This window comes from Diplotaxodon limnothrissa, linkage group LG11, assembly GCF_057381915.1.
Source record: "Diplotaxodon limnothrissa isolate DT_005_m linkage group LG11, D_limnothrissa_male_GT1.1, whole genome shotgun sequence".
NCBI lineage: Eukaryota > Metazoa > Chordata > Actinopteri > Cichliformes > Cichlidae > Diplotaxodon > Diplotaxodon limnothrissa.
Genome location: NC_140606.1, coordinates 8,350,330 through 8,370,676, shown reverse-complemented (window position 1 = coordinate 8,370,676; position 20,347 = coordinate 8,350,330). Strand labels below are relative to the sequence as shown.

Genomic DNA, 20,347 nt, shown 5'->3' with positions numbered 1-20,347 from the left:
CAGTAATCACCATGGTCCTGATAAAAACACAGATTCTAGGTAAAAAGGAATGTGTGAGGAGGTGAGATTAAAGCACTGTTCCAAAATTTTAGGAAAAATAAGCATTTGACTCACAACTACATCCAAAAGTGCACAAAAATGGAACATTGGATTGATAAAATGTTTTGTAGACATTCGAAGAAACAGGAACTCTTTTCTTACTGCTGCCTCATCTTCGTATATACGAAATCATACAAAAACCCTCTGCTGTGGTTGGAAAGTGTCAATGAGTAAGACAGAAGATGGGAAGATGGGATACTACTATTAATAATTTTAACAGTTCACTAATTTGTAGTGTAGGAACATGAACACAGATTGTGAGGTAAGAAGAACTGTAGAAACTTCAAGACAGGATACAATAAACAGATGACAGCACACATACCCACTCAGGGGTTCAGCACTCATCAGAATACCTATGGTGTCCCTGAAAGGTCAAATGCACTGCATTTAAAGGAAACACCACCAAATAGAAAAAACAAAAGTGACAAGCCAAAAGTGAACGGCTAATAGCAAACATGTACTAGAGTATAATATAAATCATGCGATTACAGCACACATTGCTGTGCACTTTTTCCTCTTTCACAAGTGTTCTCCGCTTCAGTGCAATGCTTCCCGTTTTGGTTCAGTCACATTGACGTCCCCCCAAACACACTTCTGTTTTGTGTTTTTACAGCGTTTTTCCATTTGCTGATGCTTCATTAAGCTGACCTTTCAAGGGCAACAAAATACACAGCAATTGGCTTCCACACATTACAAAACAAATAAGAGTACAACTGTTTGCTTTAAACTCTTATCCAACTCAATTGTTAAGAGCTGATGAGACACTTCCTCAAGCCTGCCCCACTATCAACCTTCAATGTTAAGTTCATATTTTTTTTTTTTAAATCAGTATTATCAGAATCTTAAAAGTGAAACATTTTTTTATTCCAGGAAAAAGTTTCTATGGAACAAAACAGGATCCAATCAGTCTGGATACTAATCAATTCAACACAGTTTGTCCTTTTATTTAATAGTCAATTTTTCTGCATGTAGTCCAGCAGGCCCTTTTTTTTAGCGAAACAAGCATGAGATCAAATGTATGATGACATAGTTCACAGAAAAGTGTGTAATCTGGAAACTGCTGCCTGAGAGCGACACCTGGTGGAGGAAAGCTGGCTGTGCTTTAAAATAGAACCAATACATTAAATCAACTCTTGACAGCAAATAATTATGTATGACCTGTAGCTGTTGACAACTGCAGTAATTTACTAAACAGAGAGCCCAAATTATTTATTGAGTTTATTACAGCCAGTAGTTTACGATACAAATCACCTTTCAAGATGCCCAGCTGCCACCTTCCTAAAGTGGGTGGATATTCTGAGCACTGACACAGTAAAATGACATAAAACAGAGGAATGCATTCAAATTTAATTATCTCAATTTTCTCTATTTTGCTATTTTTTTTTCAACAAATTTTTGTTTATGATCAAGGTCTAGTCAAACCATCCCTAGACCTGGCAGAGTCAATCGTTTTCTTTTTTTTTTTTTTTTAAGAAATAATTTATCATTTTGCGATGTTTTCAGAGTTTTAGGTTTTTCAATGTTTAAGTTTTTTTTTCTTTTTCCATCGGTGAAGCAGGTTTCAAAATGCTCGATCTGCAAGAGAGAAAAACACAGGGCTCAAATACACATTTGCTTCTTCTCTTTAATATGATTTGCACACCAACAATTTATGAATGAACCTAAAATGTCTCTCCTGAGAACACACCTTAGACGCTGGGAACACCAGCAGGGGTGGAGGACTTCTGAGCAGCCTCCTTGGCCTGGTGGGCCTGGAGCACAGCAACAGCCTCATCCACCTGCAAAAGCATTACATTTATGAAACCAATTTATATGTTGCACTTCCCATTAAACATCAGTTATGAGGTGCATAGGCCATCTGTAGCAATTTAATCCTTTACGAAATACCACATTTATTAGAAATTACTTGTTTCACTAACCTTTGAGCGCAACGACTCAGGTGACTCAAGCATGTGAAGCAGCTCTGAGTTGTCAATCTCCAGCAGCATACCAGTGATCTTGCCAGCCAGGCTGGGGTGCATGTTCTGGATCAGAGGGAACAGACGCTCACCTAAAGGGGAGGACGAAGTCAACAATTAAATACCGAGTATAACGTGCCATGAGCATTTACACTTATTTCCTTATAATCTGAACTAATTATTTACCCAGCATCTGCTTCTGTTCCTGAGGTGGGGCTGCAGCCAGCATGGAGGCAGTTAGAGGCTCCTGTCCTTGGACATGGACTGCCGGCTGAAGGAGGAAGGGGGGGGGGGGTTAATGACTACACAACCACACTTTTACCACTTGAAGCAGACCGTGAATTACAATGACCCATATTAGTCATGAATACTTGTATTACTTTTTGCTTATTAAGCAGCACATAACTGTGCCAGGTTCTAAAGTCTGAACCCCACTTGGGGAGAGGGGAAATAAAATTAATAATTATAAAAAAATTAATCAGTACAACTGCATTTAATGTTGAATATCCTGAAGGTGTACATTTAGAAAATTTGCAGCAATTATATTTATGAATTACATCCACTGATATCTTACCTGCTGCATGGTGACCTGTGGCTGGGAGGCCATGTGCTGCTGAGGGTTGCGCACACCAGCAGCATATTTGTACTGGGGCATGGCACGCACTGGGGCTGCGGCGGCTGAAGCATTGGCAGGGCGCTGGTTGAGCGCCTGTGTGGCTGCAATGACAACAGCAAGAGGAGCCTGATCAAAACTGCATCAACTCATCATCGGCTCGTGAGGAGACTAAATGCATCTGATTCCTGTCAAGTCAAAGATAAAATACTTACGCATACGCTGAGAAGCCATCATGCGTGGGACCTGGGTGTTGGTGGTGGCGGTTGCACGGATGGTGTTTAAGGCCTGAGGCCTGGGTGCTGTTGGGCGCATAGCATTGGGCATGTTCTGGAAGTCTAAAAGAAGGAAAGGGGGGATGGGGGGGAAGCAAACAGTCATTAGACTTTAGCTCTTTTTAAGTAAAGGCTGCATACGTATAATCTACATGTAATCACTTACGCTGAGGACGCACTCCTTGAGTAGCCCAACGGGGGCTGGGGCGCAGCTGGGCCAGCTGGTTGGCAGAGTAGTATGCAGCACGGTTCTGAGCCTGAGAAGAATCAAGCCATGTCATTAGTTACTGCTACTCCAAAAAACACAGCACACTGGTACAGTTGACCAAAACAGAGTTTTATGTCATGGAAAAGTACTAAATAGGGTGTTGTTGACTCACCTGAGGGATAGCCGCCATGAAATATCCTGAAGGTGGAGCAGGCTGGTATGGGTTAAGGACAGGGTTGGGCACAGCTCGAACAGTGGCCATCCTTTGCATGTACTGGTTGGTTAGATGAGCCTGACGCTCCTCTTTCCGCTGGGCAAGGGCCACATACAGTGGCTTTGTAGCCACAATACGCCCATTCATCTCTGTTACAGCTTTAGTGGCCTCTTCTGGAGAAGAGAAGCACACAAAGCCAAAGCCTTTGCTCCGTCCACCCTCCATCATCACCTAGGGAAACAAAAAAATAGGTTAGCATTTTGTCTAATTATTGCCTTGTTAATTTCACGATCACAAATAAACCCCTCAAAGCTTTTACCTTAGCACTTGTTATGGTGCCAAATGGGGAGAATTCTTTGCGCAGACGCTCGTCATCAAGGCCATCATCCAGGTTCTTCACATACAGATTGACACCCTGGTACATGGAAAATCACAATGAAACTGTTGGACGGTAGTTCAGCATTCCTGCTACTGTCCTTCAGGTTATGCTCCAACATCACAGCAATGAAATTAAATATTGCACCAATCAGACGCAAGATAGCTTTCCTTAAATTGTTCTTGTGACACAATGTGGTGCATGAAAGTGCTCTAACCAAGAAATGGGCCAACAAACCTGATATCTGGTCATGCGATCCTGTTTCATCTGCTCAAATTTGCGTTTGAGCTCATTCTGCCGCTCCCCTTTCTTCTGTGCACGGCCCACATAGACTTGCCTGCCATTCAGTTCTTTACCGTTCATTTCATCTACAGCCTACAACAAAACAAAAGTCATGATTAGGTGTGGATTCAAAGAATAAACTACAGCAAGTGCCTTTTTCAAAGCCTCTGGAGATACCAAAAGTCCCCCGCCGCCCAAGAAAGAACAAAGCTGTTAACCTTCTGGGCATCTTCATGCCTCTCGAAGCTGACAAAGCCAAATCCCTTGGATTTGCCACTTTCATCAGTCATAACCCGGATGCTGAGGGCAGGCCCTACAAAACACAAGAGCTAATCAACACATAACACAGCAAATCATACCAACAGCATTTGTGATTATTAAAAGTGTGTCTCTGAAATCTTGCCATCTTACCATATTTGCTAAACAACTCCTTCAGCTTCTCATCATCCATGTCCTCGCCAAAGTTCTTGATATAAACGTTAGTGAACTCTCTGGCTCGTGCTCCAAGCTCAGCTTCCCTCTCTTTACGCGATTTGAATCGTCCAACAAATCTGTTAATAACATGACATACAAAATTTATTTTCTAACTTCATCAAAATATATTCTGATAAAGTTTAAATCAAATACAATGGGGTGAAAGTCCTCCTGTGTTGGTAAAATGAGCGTCAGACATTGAAGAGAGCATTTTGGGAAAACAACATACAGCTTATGTAATAAGGAGTGATAACTCTAGAGCTACTGCGATATGTGAACTTCACTGCTTCAAACCAAAATGTAATAAATCCTATCAGCTCAGTTCCCTCACGATTTAAAACTAAGCTCTATAACAACAAAGTACATTAGGCAAAACAGGAGAACAAGATGCAGTCACACACAAACTTTGATCACACTCCTTCAAACACAGACTTGTACAACAGTAGGCACACTTACACTTTTCTGTCATTGAGCAACATGCCGTTCATTTTCTCAATGGCCCGTTCAGCAGCTTCATGGGTCTCAAAGTGCACAAAGCCGTAACCCTTTGAGCCATTTTCATCACAAACCACCTTGGAGAAGGAAGATTTTAGGAGGTCAAAACCATTCACAAACAACATGCATTCCACACAATTGAAACTCTACAGGCTTTAAACGGTCCAATCATTAGTCATGCTAATTAGTTGATTTCATATACAAAACACAGCCAGAAGAAATGGCACCACAGGATGATACCTTGCAGGACAGGATGTTTCCAAATGCAGAGAATGTATCATACAAGGCCTTGTTATCGATGGATTTGTCCAGATTCTTGATGAAGATGTTTCCCACCCCACTCTTCCTCAGTGAGGGGTCACGCTGAGACCACATGATACGGAGAGGCCTGCCTTTTATTACATCAAAGTTCATGGTGTCCAAAGCTCTTTCGGCTAAAACAAATAAACAAATATGTTGCACTTACTTCCATTTTCTTCGTGATTTAATTATTCTAGTAGTATGGCATGTTGATAATTTAATAAAGCACATGTTTAAAATTAAAGATAAAACGAGGTAGCACGGTACATGTTCAAAATGGAGTCTGTCAGTACCACATTTCCTTACATGCTCTACATAGATCGCGGTAAACTTACCGTCAGCTGGCTGTTGGAAGTTCACATAGGCATAGCCTAGGGAGCGACGGGTGATCATGTCTCTGCATACTCTAATGGAGAGGATGGGTCCAGCCGGGCTGAATTTCTCGTATAGCATGGCTTCGGTAACGTCTGGGTGCAGGTCTCCCACATACAGGGAGGCCATCGGGTAGCTAGGCGCGCTGGGATTCATGGCTGGCGAAGCGTGTTCTCAGGCTACGTCTCAACTGCAAGTTCGATATTTTGAGGACAATCGTCAACCAAAATTAGCCTTTTAAGATTTGAGAGATTATTTATATCCGTCTCTACACCAATGCAGGCAGTTATCGCTTAACCGTTAACAACGTGGGCTAGTTAGCGTGATTAGCAAAATGTCGGAGCGTGGCCTAACCGATGTGACTGGCCCAAATTGAAATTTCAATTTTCGCAATCACTTACAGCACTCAAATTTCGGTAGCTTGCAAAACAAATGTTATAATTAACACGTATGCCTGAAAGGACAACTGACTTCAACGTAAAAAACAAGTAGTTAACAATATACCTGGCTAAAGTTAATCGCCCACGCTTTCAACAATGAGGCTAACAGCTTAGCTTGCTAACGTTCTTCTCGTTCCGTCTTTCTTTCTTATCCGTTGGCAGCGTCTTCTTCGCGTTGCTTGAGTTGGCAAATCAAATCCTGCTTCACCGATTTTTGTTTTTCTTATAAAAATATGTCTGCGTGTGCTCTCTAGCTTTTGGTTTGTTTCATAATAAAATGTGTGCCGAGACTAGCCCCAGAGCACACCCTACGCAGACGGATTACAGGATTGAAAGAAAGGTCGGCGGAGGTTGTTTCCCTGTTCCACTCGAAACCACGGCGCGTTTGCTACCAATGCTTGACGTCACACATCTCGCGATATTTGAACTCTATATTTAATTTACAATTAAAAATCTGACGCATAATCTGTCTCATAAACGTTTAAGATTTACTGTTTTCTACACCTTACGAGGCTTATATGTTCAGTTATGTCTTCAACATTGTATTCTAATTGGCGTGTATTCACGAATTTCTTGTGATTATTCGCCTATAAAAGCGAGGGGAAAAGGAACAACAAGGGCATACTTGTGGTGGCAAAGCACAGACCACGGACGCTTGGGGCAGAGACTACCTGGTGTCCTAAACAACGCTACTTCCATCACGTTTCGGTCAGCCATTGCCTTTTCTGATTACTGGGACGAAGTCCTGGAAAACTAAAGACATTATCTAAAATATAAAGCGTTATCCTTCACATGCAGTGAACATGTAACCTTTGTCACACTACAAGGAAGATAAGCTGAGGGAAACGTCTGCAGGAACACTCCCGTGTCATTTATTGCACTCGTGTTCACTGGAGGGTTGGTTCTGAAAGATGCGGCAGCAACTCAGCATTTCTCTGACATGGCTGTGCTCTGGGCGCTCACAGCTAAGGTAGTGAAGCAGCAGACACACCCAAGGAGCCGAGCAGCACAAATTTTTCGTTTTTCCTTTTTCTAGATTTTCAAGTATTTTCAGCTAAACAACACGTGTACTTCTAAATCCCATCAAATAGCTTTCAGATGTGTATAAGGCGTTTTAGTGTTTGAATTTCTCCATCTCCAATTTCCAGATGTGGTCTGTGTTGTAGAGTAGTTATTTACCGGTATTTGTAACTAATCCATTATATTAGATTCTGCATGTCGTTTATATTGCTGCGTGGAAAAAAAGGTGGGTATAGTGGTAACTTGTAACACAAATCCCACCAATGTAGCAATGAAATGGACACATTAAACTTAATTATTTTTTTTATTCCACTTACATGAAATTACACATTTCCCCCAAAAATTACAGTTATGCTTGGGTGTCCTGTAAGAAAATTCCAAAGACAGACAAAGCTAACCAGCCCAACAACAACCTTCTTTACTCCTCCAAAAACTACTTCTTACCACCATGCAGTTCAGGCAAGTACTGAGAAAAAGGAAAAAACAAAACAAAATGTCTTAATTTGAAAAAGCATTAATTAGATACGCAGATGGATCTTTTTCTTTTTTTTTCTTTTTTTTTTTTAAACTGCCGTGCCAATACAAAACAAAAACAATACAAGCTTGTGTGCTCGTGCTCTTTTGTTCTTCAAAGTTTTCTATACCTCATAACTGATGCATAAAAATACAAGAGCAGTCTACTAAAAACAAACAAAAAAGATAGTAAGAGTAGAAAGTTGAGCAACAGTATGTAGAATGTAACCTTGTCTTCCAACTAAATCTTGGCTTCCTTCTCCCAATCACATCTTCACTGTCTTTACCTCTGCTGTTATTCCCCTTGCCATGTACAAACTCAGTTGTTGTCACCTCAAATATAAGGAGGCAGCTCCTGTTTTTGTCAAGCACAAATGTGTCATCAAAGGATGGTCAAAAACAGCACCGTTAATGAGTAGTACAGCACATACAGCTTAAATATTTTCTTACTTCTACAAACTTGACCTGCTGCATGTTTCATGAGTTTAAGAAACTGCCCTTTCACCCAGCACCTTAATAATGCAACACCCAAAAACATCTAAACCCAAACACTTTTACCCTCCCACCACACCACTTGAATTCCCCTCCCCTTTCCCCACAGTTACTACAAAAAGAAGGAATAGTAAACCGATGGGAATGAGATGAGTACTGAGAGACCTTAGATAGAAAAAAAGATGGAAAGAGTTGGATGACAATGATCAAAATGAGGTGGTCTCAGTGTTGATGATCATGATGAAGATGAGCCAGGACAATGGCAGGACAACAGGGATGACCACGGGGGTCTGGCTCAATCTCTTGGCTCTGAATCCTCGCCTTCAACCTGGTTGTCCGAGGTCCACAGCTGTGGAAAGAGAAGGAGCAGTAAGTGGGAAGAAAGGAATTAATGACCCGGCAGAGGAGAGGCAAACATGCAAGGACAGCAAAAATCATTAACATCTAATCTTAAAGGAATGTTAAAATACAGACCTATGTTAAATAACTTATTTGGGACTACCAGAGCTGACCACAAAGTTTTAGTCTGAGTCAGGTAAATCATTTTGTGAAGAAAAATGTCATTTCAGTAGTAAGATTTAAGAAATGTAACTTACCGTCAAGTTATCTCTCAATAGCTGCATGATTAGTGTGCTGTCTTTGTATGAGTCTTCACTCAGGGTGTCAAGCTCTGCAATGGCGTCGTCAAAGGCCTACAGGGTTCAAAAACACAGTTCGGTGAGATTTCGATAGCCTAAAACAAGCTGTTGTGTTTGTGTACACAGGTTTTAGCTGTCATTTGTATTTAACAGCAAATTTACACTTGAGTCCTCAAAGATTGATAGCAGAGAAATAACATTACAGTTAGCACTTTAAAATCTTCAGAAATGTAAACAGAAGCTATGTGGAGTAATGAGTTTACCTGCTTGGCGAGCTTGCAGGCTTCTTCAGGTATGTTGAGGATCTCATAGTAGAAAACGGAGAAGTTAAGGGCAAGACCAAGACGGATTGGGTGTGTGGGCTGCATTTCACTTTTGCTGATATCAAAGGCGGCTTGGTAGGCTTCCTGTGAATTTGAAATGATGCCTGAAAGAGAAAGGAAAGGGCAGTGGAGCTGCGTTTTCAAACTATTTACCACAGATGTCCTGTCCTGTTCACACACACATCTGACTGGTCTAACCCATGGGGACCTGCACAGACTTCCATTATGCATTTTAAAAAGAACAGAACTTAATATAAAACTAGACTGTATAAAAGTATAAAATACAATTTTCAGCCATGTTCCCAGTATTAGTAGAGTTTAGTAACTTTAAAGAGACCATCAAAGAGGGAATGCATCGGTCTCATTTGTAGACACTGGCATGCTTTCTTTCCCCCCAACCATCTGGGTCAAAAAAAAAAAAAAAAAAGTAGGAAATCCCTGAAAGGACCATAATGATTTGATCCCAAGAAAAATATTCAAGTAATCCAAGCTGGTCACTGTAGACCAAATAAAAGGTATCGTATGTAAAAAAAAAATAAAAATAAAAGAACCTATGCTTCAATGTAATCTTTTTCAAAGTTTTCTAAAAACTGACAGCAACTACCAAAGATCTTTTAGCCCTTAGTACATTCATCCTACCTCTTACTCAAGGAGGACATTTTGACACTTCAGAATTAGAATCTCTATTGTCATTGTAACAAGTCAACAAAAGAAAGTGCAGTCCCTGTGGTGTTAAGAGAAAAAGGTTTAAATATAATTACAAAAGAATAGTATAAAGAAAAGAGCACAGTCATTCAGTACACTCCGATACTTTCACAAGTTAACTGATATCTTATCTAATATGTATATTTCAGTTTATCTCAGTCAGCCAAAGATCTAAACCATCACCATACTGAAATGGAGCTTACCTTTCTTGGTGTCTCCTGTAGCCACCTCCGCTAGGTAGCGATAGTAATCGCCTTTCATTTTCAAGTAAAAGACTTTACTCTCTGCTGCTGTAGCGTTTGGAATAAGATACTTGTCCAAGAGACCCTGTTTGAAAACAAAAACAGATAGCAAAGTTTTAGAAAACAATGGACTAAGATATTTAATATAATAGGCAAGGCAAGTTTATTTATATAGCACAATTCAACAACAAGGTGATTCAAAGTGCATATAAAACATGTTCTCTAATATATGTAAGTAGGGCTGTTCGATATAACGATATATATCGGACGACGATATAAAACGTCTATTGTTTCATTTTCCGCTATCGTTTGTTTCGTGGTGTCGCAAAATAATCTGTTTACGGCAATATTTTTTCATCGTTTTGATGGTCACTGTAGTGGCTATATTAATTTCTTAAAGTTCTCTCTTTCTCTTATGTTTAATATAACCACAATACGGACGGACAAGCAACTGTTTTTATGCGTTGTCGTTAGCAACAACGACGGTAAAACCATCACGTGGCGCCGCCGTCCGCTTGTTTATTTTCCACAAACCTTTCACAATAAAGCTCAAGATCCTGTTGAGACTTTTCAAAATAAATTGAATCACGTGAAACAGTATGCAGTGTTTACAGATGAGAAGCAAAGAAAGAGCCATCAGGTGCCAAAAAATAAACCTTAGACTCAAATGTTAGAACAGGCTTTTCCCCGCAGCACGCCGTGTAATAAATACACAAAGAAAATTGCGGCCATTACAACTTATGTCTAAAAATGTATAGTTTCACGCATCGGTTGAAACACTCGACTCCAGGTACACAACGCCCAGCTGAAAACACTTCACGCAAGTCGAGCTGCCCGAGATTCACAGAATTTACAGAAAATGTTACATTTTTGTCATTTATATCGTTGTCAGGACGATAGACATCTTATACCGGGATATGACATTTTGGTCATATTGCACAGCCCTATATGCAAGCACGTTTTACAACATTGAAGCCAAAACGGCAGCAGTCATCTGTGACCTTTATTGTAAATGTATGCATAATGCATTGACAAAAAACGGTATTCTTACATCACGTGCTGTTAATATTCAATTTCTACTCATCACTTGTTTCCTGAGCCTACAGGAGAAGCTAAAGGTATTTCTGCCTAGTCCAATTAAAAACAAAAACGTGGACAGGCTGAATGGACAAGTGTGGAGTAAAGATGGTTGAGATGGGAAATTTGTGGCAGAGGAAAAAAGAGGGCGTGGATGAAAAGCAACAGGGGTGAAGGAAGAGGAGAAAGCCAGGCTGCTGAACTCCTGATGAGCTTTTGCTTAGAAGTAGGTCACTCAGAACCCAGCTCGGCTCTTCACCACACAAGGATGCACCACTTGGTACCCTAGTTCTGAGGGTAACATGAATACTAGCAGGCAGGGAACAGAATACCTTTCTTTAGTGGGAGTGTGCCTTGGTAATGTGCTATATTAAAGAGCAATGAAACGATATCAAACATTAACGGTAAATGGACTGATTCTTATATAGCACTTTTCTACTCTCCCGGAGTACTCAAAGCGCCTGTATACAACGATGAATGAATACTTTAATTTTAATGTAGTTTCCATCTGGCCATTTGCACTTCTCACAAGAGCTGTGCAATAAAGAGATTACAGATGGCAAAGCAGAATTGTTCCTTGTAGCATTGGTGACCAAATGTTAAACCTCCATTAAAATAACATCTTGATTTGTATGTTTTCACAGGTCTTAAATATGACCTCCAAAAACATGATGAGCTGAGTTTTGTTCCTTAGGAAAAATAAATGTTGCAAGATGGAAATACATTACAAAAATGGTCTAAAAGCATTTTGTGAGTGCTGTTACACTGATGTGACTGAACAGAGAAGCCCTCTGGGATGTCAATGTAGGTCTGGGCCACTGGCAAGGCTAAAATCAAAACTACAACCATGGCATGATGGGGAGTAAATAAAACAAACAAACAAACCCAATAACAACGTAGCAGCAACTCTGCTTTCATTACATTTTTATCTTAAGTTCTATCCCCAAGTTAAAAACAGAGAGTTATTACTAAAATATGGAATAACTTAATATTTCTAAACATGACAGTAATGCACAAACTATGTCTGCATGGAGATTCCTTCCAGTTAACACGTGGTTCCTCATCTTATTCATGCCAGTGAGAGTGAGCATCAGGGTGTGTGCACACGTGTTTGTGCAGGCACCATGAGGCAGGAGCACTCACTGCTACAATTATATTATGTAACAAGTACTAACATCACATTGCTTAAAACCAACCTTAAAAGAAGAAATTAAGTGAAATATTTTGCATCCTCAGTAATGTTTGCACTGTCTGTGACAACAGCTTTTTTTGTCCTGCTACTAAGAACAGGAATAAACATGTCTTTAGACTGGGCCAGATGAAAGCTCACACAAACTAGTCCACTTAAAGTACGCACTGCTGGTGCACTTGTCCCACACCCCTTATGTGCCCATTTGGCTCTCTCTTTCAGTCCCCATAAGGCTTTTTGGCGGAAGTGGAGAGCAGTGAGCCAGAACATTTGTAGCTCAGCCTCTGTCATTATAGGATTAGGGCTCAATGAGTCACCGGGCAGATAATGCGCAGGGAAAGGGATGAACAGAAGCAGAGCTCCGACAGATGGATAGAGTACTTAATAGGTTTGCAAAAATTATAAAAATAGTTAACACAAAAACAAGTGGCTAAGATCAGTAGAAAAAGTAAACTATTAGTGGAGTTAACAAATGCATCTTTTTCAAAAATACAAATACTTCATCTGGTAACAGAATGTAGATGCAGCAAGCTGATCAAGCCAAAAGAAAGATGAGGGCTTTGTAACCCTCCAAACAGATAACCATGTGTGCATTTATATTCCCAGTAGGGACATGCACAATTAGTCAACTAATCATTAGCGTTTTTCAAGCATTCATGCTACTGTGAATGCATTCACAGTATTGTTCTTCTAATCTTTATTATTATTTTAAAATTTTATTATCTATTCCGTATGTTTTTTAGACTCCTGGTAGAGTGGGAGGAGGGGGGAAATTTATCTTAAAATCTTTTCTTAAAACTGCTGCTGTGTCCACAGCGTTTGCTCTACAGATATGATTTTACACTCAAAACGTAGCCATCGCTGCCCTCTTTCATCCAATGTGTTTATTATTGTAATAGGTGTTATGGTTCTTTCATAAATGTCACCAATGCACAGCCTCTTCCCTCCAACTCTTTCAGGGTCAGAATTTTGTCAATACGACTTGTACTTTTCATTTGGGAAGGATTTGTTTCGGGCTGACTTTTCTGTTTATTTTAAGCAGCAGAAGTGAGGCGCATGTCTGTGTGCGTGTGTATGGAGCCATTGGGTGCAGTCACTATAGCAACCAGGCTCACACCTGCCTGCTTAACTAGCTCTGTCTCTCACTCTGCCAAGATTCATCTTAAACACTTCTCTTTCAACTGCTGCTGTGTCCACAGTGTTTGCTCTACAGCCATCATTTTACCCTCAAAATGTAGCCATTGTTGTTCTCTTTCCAACAGCGTGTCTTTCAAAGCTCAGAGTTGTAAACTTTTTAAACTGTGTGGAGCCAAGTGGAGGGATCACATTTTAGTCATTCAGTGATTCAAAGAATATGAACTTTTAATATTCATTCAGATGTTTTCGGACTCTAAATTTTATTTTGTTATTACTCATCTTTTTCTAATTTAAATTTTAAACATGTTCAGCTATTTTCCAACTTCTTCTGTCTGAACATCAGCTTTCGAAAGTTTTGCACTTTTGTTTTCAGGTTAAAAATTCTGTATTTTCCAGCTCATTCAACATTTTTAACTTAACATTCAGCAATTAATTCATTTCAGTGGATACATTCAGATTTCAGCATTCACACTGCAGTTTCTTCAGAAAATGCACTTTCTAGTTACTATTGTCACTAGCTGGTACCAGATGTAATAGTTGTTTAATCTAATTGTCTTACATTTTACTTTCTAACCACTGCCGGTGAATAGCGTGTCCTAATGTTATGCAAACATCTGTCACCAGATCAAGCGTAGTTGGTAAGAAACGCCAAAAAAACATTTATCTTGGCCTGATTTTTTTGTTAACACCATTACTGTTAGTTCTTTTAAAGACAAAAAAAAAAAAAAAAAAGATCAGAGAGACAAGCAGCATAACTGAGCGTTATTTGAGAGGTGGATGTGCTTTCCCTTCTTTATAGGATGAGGAGTTCAGTCACTCGGGAGGGGCTCAGAAGAGAGCCATTCCTCCTCCACATCGAAAGGAGCTAGCTGAGGTGGACAGGTGCTGTCCTACCCAAAGGAGCCCCCAGGGTACATGAGTGCATGATTGCAAGGTGCCTCACAGTTGGGCAGCATGACTCATTACTGAAGAATGTGACTAACGTTTTAAAAAAGCCTTTGCTTGGAGTTTTTTTTGTAGTTGAACGGTTCTTAAATTTAACCTGAAATCTGAGTGTTTTTGTTTTTAAATAGCCAGTTACTTGATTTTTTTTTTTGCCTCATTTAGTTGACAAAGAAATTAGTCGCCAGGAACATCCCTAATTCCCAGCATGCTAAACTTGGAATCTCGAGTTTACTTCAACTGGACAGTCCAAAGTAGAGACTCAAGTTGTCCCTGGTAACTAAAGATAAAGGGCCTTTCTCAATATGCGTACTTGCCTTCTCGTGTACTTGTGATACGTCATCAGTCGGAGACCAAGTACTGTTCCAATTCGAAGTACGCATCAAGCCGAGAACGCGAAAAAGTCCCGGATGTGTTCTCGCTCCGCCCGTTTTATCGAGCATGCATCGGTGGTGACTTGTGTGGACTTGGTACAGCTAAATATCCCAGAATGCATTTCGTCCAAAACTCAAACGCGGCAATGGCGGACAAGCGGGGCTAAAAACTTTTAAATATTACTCTTTCTGGGTCACAAAATAAACTATTAAGTTCTTTTCAAGCGAGAATGTAGCTGTGTAAACTTCAAATATATGCTCGATTTATCAAGATATCATATATTTCCAAACGCGCTCCGACGTTTTCGGAGACGTCTGTGACCCGCCAGCTCCATAGCAGACAGCGAGGTCGAGGATTATTACAGCCGGCAAGAACAGCGGACTCCCGGCACATCGTTTTCAACCCCCTCGCGGTCTTTTCGCTACTCAGGTTTAACAAACCCCAAGTAGCTGTCTATTGTATTGAGTGTCCACTAAAATAAAAATAAAAGCGTTCTAACATCTCACCTGCTTGTTTTTATTAAGGTATGTACACGTATGTACATGTACACTATTTTTATTAAGATGTGGCTGTGGCTCAGGAGGTAGAGTGGGTCTTCCACCAATTGAAATGATCAGTGGCTTGATCACTGGCTCCTCTGTTCTGCATATCAAAGTATCCTTGGGTAAGACCCTGAACCCCAAGTTTTCCCTTATGCATCCATTGGAGTGTTAATGCTAGAAGGCGCTTTAGTGTATAAAAATGTACTTGTATGTGTGTAAATGTGTAAGTGATTTGGTGAAGTTTGTAATAGAAAGTGCTTTCATTAATCAATTAAAAAAATGGAGAGAAGTGTGCTGTATAAGTACTAGTCTTAAAGATATGCGCTCTTTCCATTACAATCTTTGTAATATTTACAGAATACTTCTGTAATCATATTTTTGGGCATCAAGATAAACACCCTTTCCACAATGGTACAAAAGTAAAAATACAGCAAAGCTGACTTTGCCAAGAGGACAAGTAAAGTATGTTAGGATATTCAAATGAGAAGATGCTGATAGACTCATTACATACATCAGTAAGGTCAAATGCAAACCACTATTGCCGAGATGATCTTTAACAATAACTCAATTATGTTCTAGCATTGAGGTCACAGCAAGGATGGTGTACTGTTAGACTGAATTATTTCTATTACACCCCCCCCCAACCTGGGGAACACAGTTCATGCTAATCTTTAAGCAAATTCCCATTATTTTTCCTGTGCCTTTGGTGGAATATTTCTGTGGAAAATCACCACAGCCTCAACAACTTTAAAGATTTCAGCAACATATTAAAAGTATATGTGTAACAAATTTTCATGACTTTGAGTTTATCATTTCAAAGGTTCTCTTGACCCTCTGCATCTCCTCCATCCATTAGTCTGTTGTGAGGCCTTTCTGCTCATCACTACTAGCTTCAGCTTCAATAGCCCATTTCCTAGTACCACACCATCCACCATCCCTCCACTGCAAATGTCCAAACAATCTCAGCCATGTCTCTTAACCCCCCCAATCTAAAAGAAAAAATAATGAATTAATAATAAATGAATCTCACCAGGACATCATGGCAGATTTCTTTCAGCTCAGTCTCAATCTTCTCCCGGTAGTCCTTGGCTAAGGCTACCTTCTTTTCAGAGCCCTCGGTCTTCTGCTCAATGCTGGAGACCACGCGCCACGAGGACCGACGGGCACCCACCACATTCTTGTATGCCACTGACAACAGGTTGCGCTCCTCGTTTGACAGCTCCAGGCCTTCCTCTGTCACAGACTTCATCAGAGCAGCCATGTCATCATAACGCTCAGCCTGCTCGGCCAGCTTGGCCTTTTGCACCAGTTCCTTCTGAGGTGCCTCAGACATGACTGTTCACTGGAGAATGGGGAACATAGAAAAGGTTGAAATCAGTTAAGTTAAAAAGTAGTATGACAACTCTTCTGTTCCACCAGCAGATACAATTTTTCATTTCAGGGTCATTTAATGCGTCAAAGTGGAAATACAATAATGAATGTGGGTCCTAAAAAAAACAAACAAACAAAAAAAAAAAAACTGCACACATCACCTAACACGTTTAATTGAGTTTCCCCCCCGTCTTTCAGTACCTTTACAAGGAACAACAATGATGCATACCGTGGAAGTTTTTCCTGTCATTTGAAGGATTTATTTATAGTCATAAAGAAAGACTGTGACCGACTGAAAAAAACTGAGATATTTCTGTTTAAGGGATATCTGTGCTTAAATAAGACCAGTAAACAAAGCTGTAGATCTATTTAATTAATATGCCAACAAAGCCTGCACAGCAACACTACAAGTAGCCACCTAAGCATCTTGTACAGTATTAGCCCTGCAAGTTACAGGGCAATGTGAGATCCTGTAGACTTGTAACAGAAGAACTGTGGAATACCAGCTAGAGTTTACAGCCTAAAGCACTATGTAGACTATGCACACATCAACACATAGGAATTGTCATTACTATGTCAATAGCTTACATCCGATTGACCTATCAAAAACAGCCAGTGGGTTTACACAAAAATCAATCCCTTTTTTCCATTCCAGTACATGTAGTGTAGTGTGTTGTGTTCAGATCCATCCTAACATACAGAAAATAATGCATTTCTTTTTTCAGTTCCAATCTTTGGCCAAATAAGCTAGGAAATTTTAAAAGTTATTGTAACCGTCATGTTATCCGTAAGTAAACAACTTCTTATAACCGTAAGAGCACAAGTGTGTGAACAAGGAAGTCGATCTTTGCCCGTCAGTGTACCCCTCGCCTAGGAGCAGAATGCACCATGTTAATATGCATCGACTTTAATCAGCAAATAGATGTGCAGAAGGGATGATAAGAATAATATAATGCCAAGAGAATTTAGTGGACACCGTACGGACAAAAATAAGAACTCAATCCTGTATTGCTGGCTCGCCTCTGATGCGCCTCCCTGTTCCTCCGGTACACACACCACACCCTTCCCTGTACCTGTGGCTTGCCCAAAAAGCGGAAGCTAAAGTGCGCAAAGTAAAGCGTGCTTGGACACATTATACTGGCATTAAAGTCACTATTGTAGTCGATACTGACCCAAAAGCGCTTCTCGCAAACTCAAACACACAATCTCACCGTAGAAACGCAATTCAGTGAATGAAAAAAACAACCGCTACATTCAGGCCCGCGTGACTCGTTTCAAGTATGGCCCCGTCTATTTCCTGAAAGAGTAACGCCAAGCAAAAGTCTTGCATAAACGTGACTACTTCATAGGTAGCCCGTCATGCTCACAATTTCAAATAAAATATCTACACACAATGTTAACTACAAGAATACAAGGAAAAACAGGAGACAGCTGAGTAGGCGCGACGCCTTTAAAAAGGTGTGTATCGCAGTTGAACTAAGCTAGCTGCTCGCCTGGTGGCACACAAGAAAATACATTTCAATTAACCTCGTTTTTCCTTTCAACACTAGGCACCTAATTGTAAAAACTTTCAATTTAAGATGACAAGCATCATACCGCTTAATTAATAAATCGCTAAATACCCTCGTTTTAAACAAAATGTGCCGTTTGTATGAGTGCCAAAATTTCAGAGCTTCAATTATTCGACAGACACGCCTTCTCCGTCTGCCATTTCCTTTTGAAACCAGACATTAGCCATATCCCACAATGTAACGTTAGCTAAGCTAGCCATGCCATTGTTCTTTAGATTGATGAGCGTCGCCGGAAGACGCAACCCTGCTACCAACTGGAGACAATGAATCTCTATAGCTAGTCTGATTAATGAAAAGTCAGAAGACCTTAAGATGATACATACGAGTTTCAAAATGCACTTTAAAAAGCTGCAAGTCATTTCATACCTGAGTATTGGCAGATGTCAGTGTTACCAAGCCACAGCTGATTCTCTCAGCCGCCCGACTGAATGCAGTCCACGGGGTTTCCTTCCAATCACATCAGTCCAAGGCACTGCCGGAGAAAAGGAGGGCTGACGTCAAACGTTACCATGACAACCAAAGCAAAGTAACATGGAAGTTGTAGTTCACCATTACTTCTCCAGTCTTTGTGAGGCAAATGAGTGCATATAATGTAGTCGACAAAAGCACCCTTTGAAGATTTTGCAGTTCATTATTTTACCGCTATGATACAGGCACTTGTGATTAAGCTTATTTTACTGCCTCCAGCAAGCGGAGAATTCCTCTTAATAAGACAGTTAACATCAGTGATATATCCAACATACAGATCTTTGTCTTACTGTATATCATCATTTTGTATAAGAGTAGAGACTGCAGACACCAAACACTAAGAGGAAATGTCAGTCACTGAATGACACTCAAGTAGCTATATATATATATATATATATATATATATATATATATATGTACAGATCAATTTTTATTAGAAGAACCATGTCCCTCACTCAAATGCCTCTGTGATATTTCCACAAAATAAAATATTTTCAATAAGATTATTTGCTAAGGATGCTGAGGGCATCACAAACTAGAACACAGGACACGGTTACAGTATATCTTGCTTAACAGAAACTACTATTTCTGCATTCTGGTTGGTTTCCAAGGGGAGAGAGTAAAGCTATTTTTGCCCTGTCACATGTTTTCCCCTTGGGCCAAGATTTCAAGCTTGTAACCTATTTAAGAGCAGAGCACATAGTACTGGGTGTAGAAAATCATAGGCATAAATGCAAAGAAGAAAAAAGATCTTCACACTTGTCAGTTTGTGGTCCAGGAAGGGCGTAGCACCAAACCAGAGTCATTTCGCAGAAAGGGAAAAAAAATAAGATTAAGCTGAGTGATTGCTTACATGTAACCGGTTGGGTGAGTTCTCATTCAGTCCATCAACCTTATCCACAGAACTTGAATGCACATGCACACACATGCACAAGATGAATGGGTACACTGCAAAAAGTCAGTTGTCACAGGGTCACTCAGCTTATGTAACATCTCTGATTGAAACCTTAAAGTGCTACAATAGAGTCTGATTGGTGTAATTAAGCAATAAAAACAGAACTAAACTAGACAATTAATAAAGGGATTAAAAAAAAAAAAACAACTAAATTTTGATCTTGGATCTACATGTCTTATTAAAGGTAGGTACTCCTAAAAATCCTGCAGGGTATTTAGATTTCACAATGCTGACGTGGTCCTTGGTGAGTGATGTATCAAGAGTTTGTTATTTGCAGGATAATTTATCAATGAATAAATTATAAATAATGGCAAAAAAACTCAAATGATCATTAAAGACAAATTAAATGAAAATAATCCGTTTAAAGTGAAAAATACAGACTAACATTTAAGTATGTAGATTGGACAATGTGTAATATAAATCTGGAGGTGTAGTCACATACATGATACCTGTAGTAGAGTACAGTTTCACGTGGAGTTTTATACGCCTGTAACTTTGAAATTATATTTAACAAACTCTAACTTATATCACTTTAATGGCATTTCTACACATGTAGGAATGGCTATATTTTCTTCAATCAAAATGTGCTAACCTATGCATGAGCAATTGTGATATCATTGTGTAAAAAATTTATATCATACTATGAAATAACCCCAACATAAAATCAAGTCTTTTGCAGTC

At 39.9% G+C, this 20,347-nt stretch overlaps 2 protein-coding genes across 2 annotated transcripts; both read right to left on the bottom strand.

Moving 5' to 3' along the window:
• Positions 1 to 1,548: 1,548 nt before the first annotated feature.
• LOC146622271 (polyadenylate-binding protein 1A) lies at positions 1,549 to 6,456 on the bottom strand. Its single transcript, XM_085366130.1, has 16 exons — positions 6,171 to 6,456; positions 5,630 to 5,856; positions 5,235 to 5,428; positions 4,956 to 5,071; positions 4,437 to 4,576; positions 4,244 to 4,338; positions 3,981 to 4,118; positions 3,687 to 3,782; positions 3,326 to 3,598; positions 3,112 to 3,202; positions 2,886 to 3,008; positions 2,632 to 2,774; positions 2,244 to 2,328; positions 2,019 to 2,149; positions 1,787 to 1,877; positions 1,549 to 1,674 (listed from the first exon to the last, which is right to left on the bottom strand). Exons 2-15 carry the CDS (start codon positions 5,820 to 5,822, stop codon positions 1,788 to 1,790), a joined length of 1,908 nt encoding a protein of 635 aa, XP_085222256.1. The 5' UTR covers positions 5,823 to 5,856; positions 6,171 to 6,456; the 3' UTR covers positions 1,549 to 1,674; position 1,787.
• A 986-nt stretch (positions 6,457 to 7,442) lies between these two features.
• Positions 7,443 to 18,708, bottom strand: LOC146622270 (14-3-3 protein zeta/delta-like). The gene is made up of 6 exons (XM_085366131.1): positions 18,610 to 18,708; positions 16,332 to 16,643; positions 10,001 to 10,124; positions 9,033 to 9,196; positions 8,728 to 8,823; positions 7,443 to 8,480 (listed from the first exon to the last, which is right to left on the bottom strand). Exons 2-6 carry the CDS (start codon positions 16,632 to 16,634, stop codon positions 8,427 to 8,429), a joined length of 741 nt encoding a protein of 246 aa, XP_085222257.1. The 5' UTR covers positions 16,635 to 16,643; positions 18,610 to 18,708; the 3' UTR covers positions 7,443 to 8,426.
• Between the last annotated feature and the right edge of the window lie 1,639 nt (positions 18,709 to 20,347).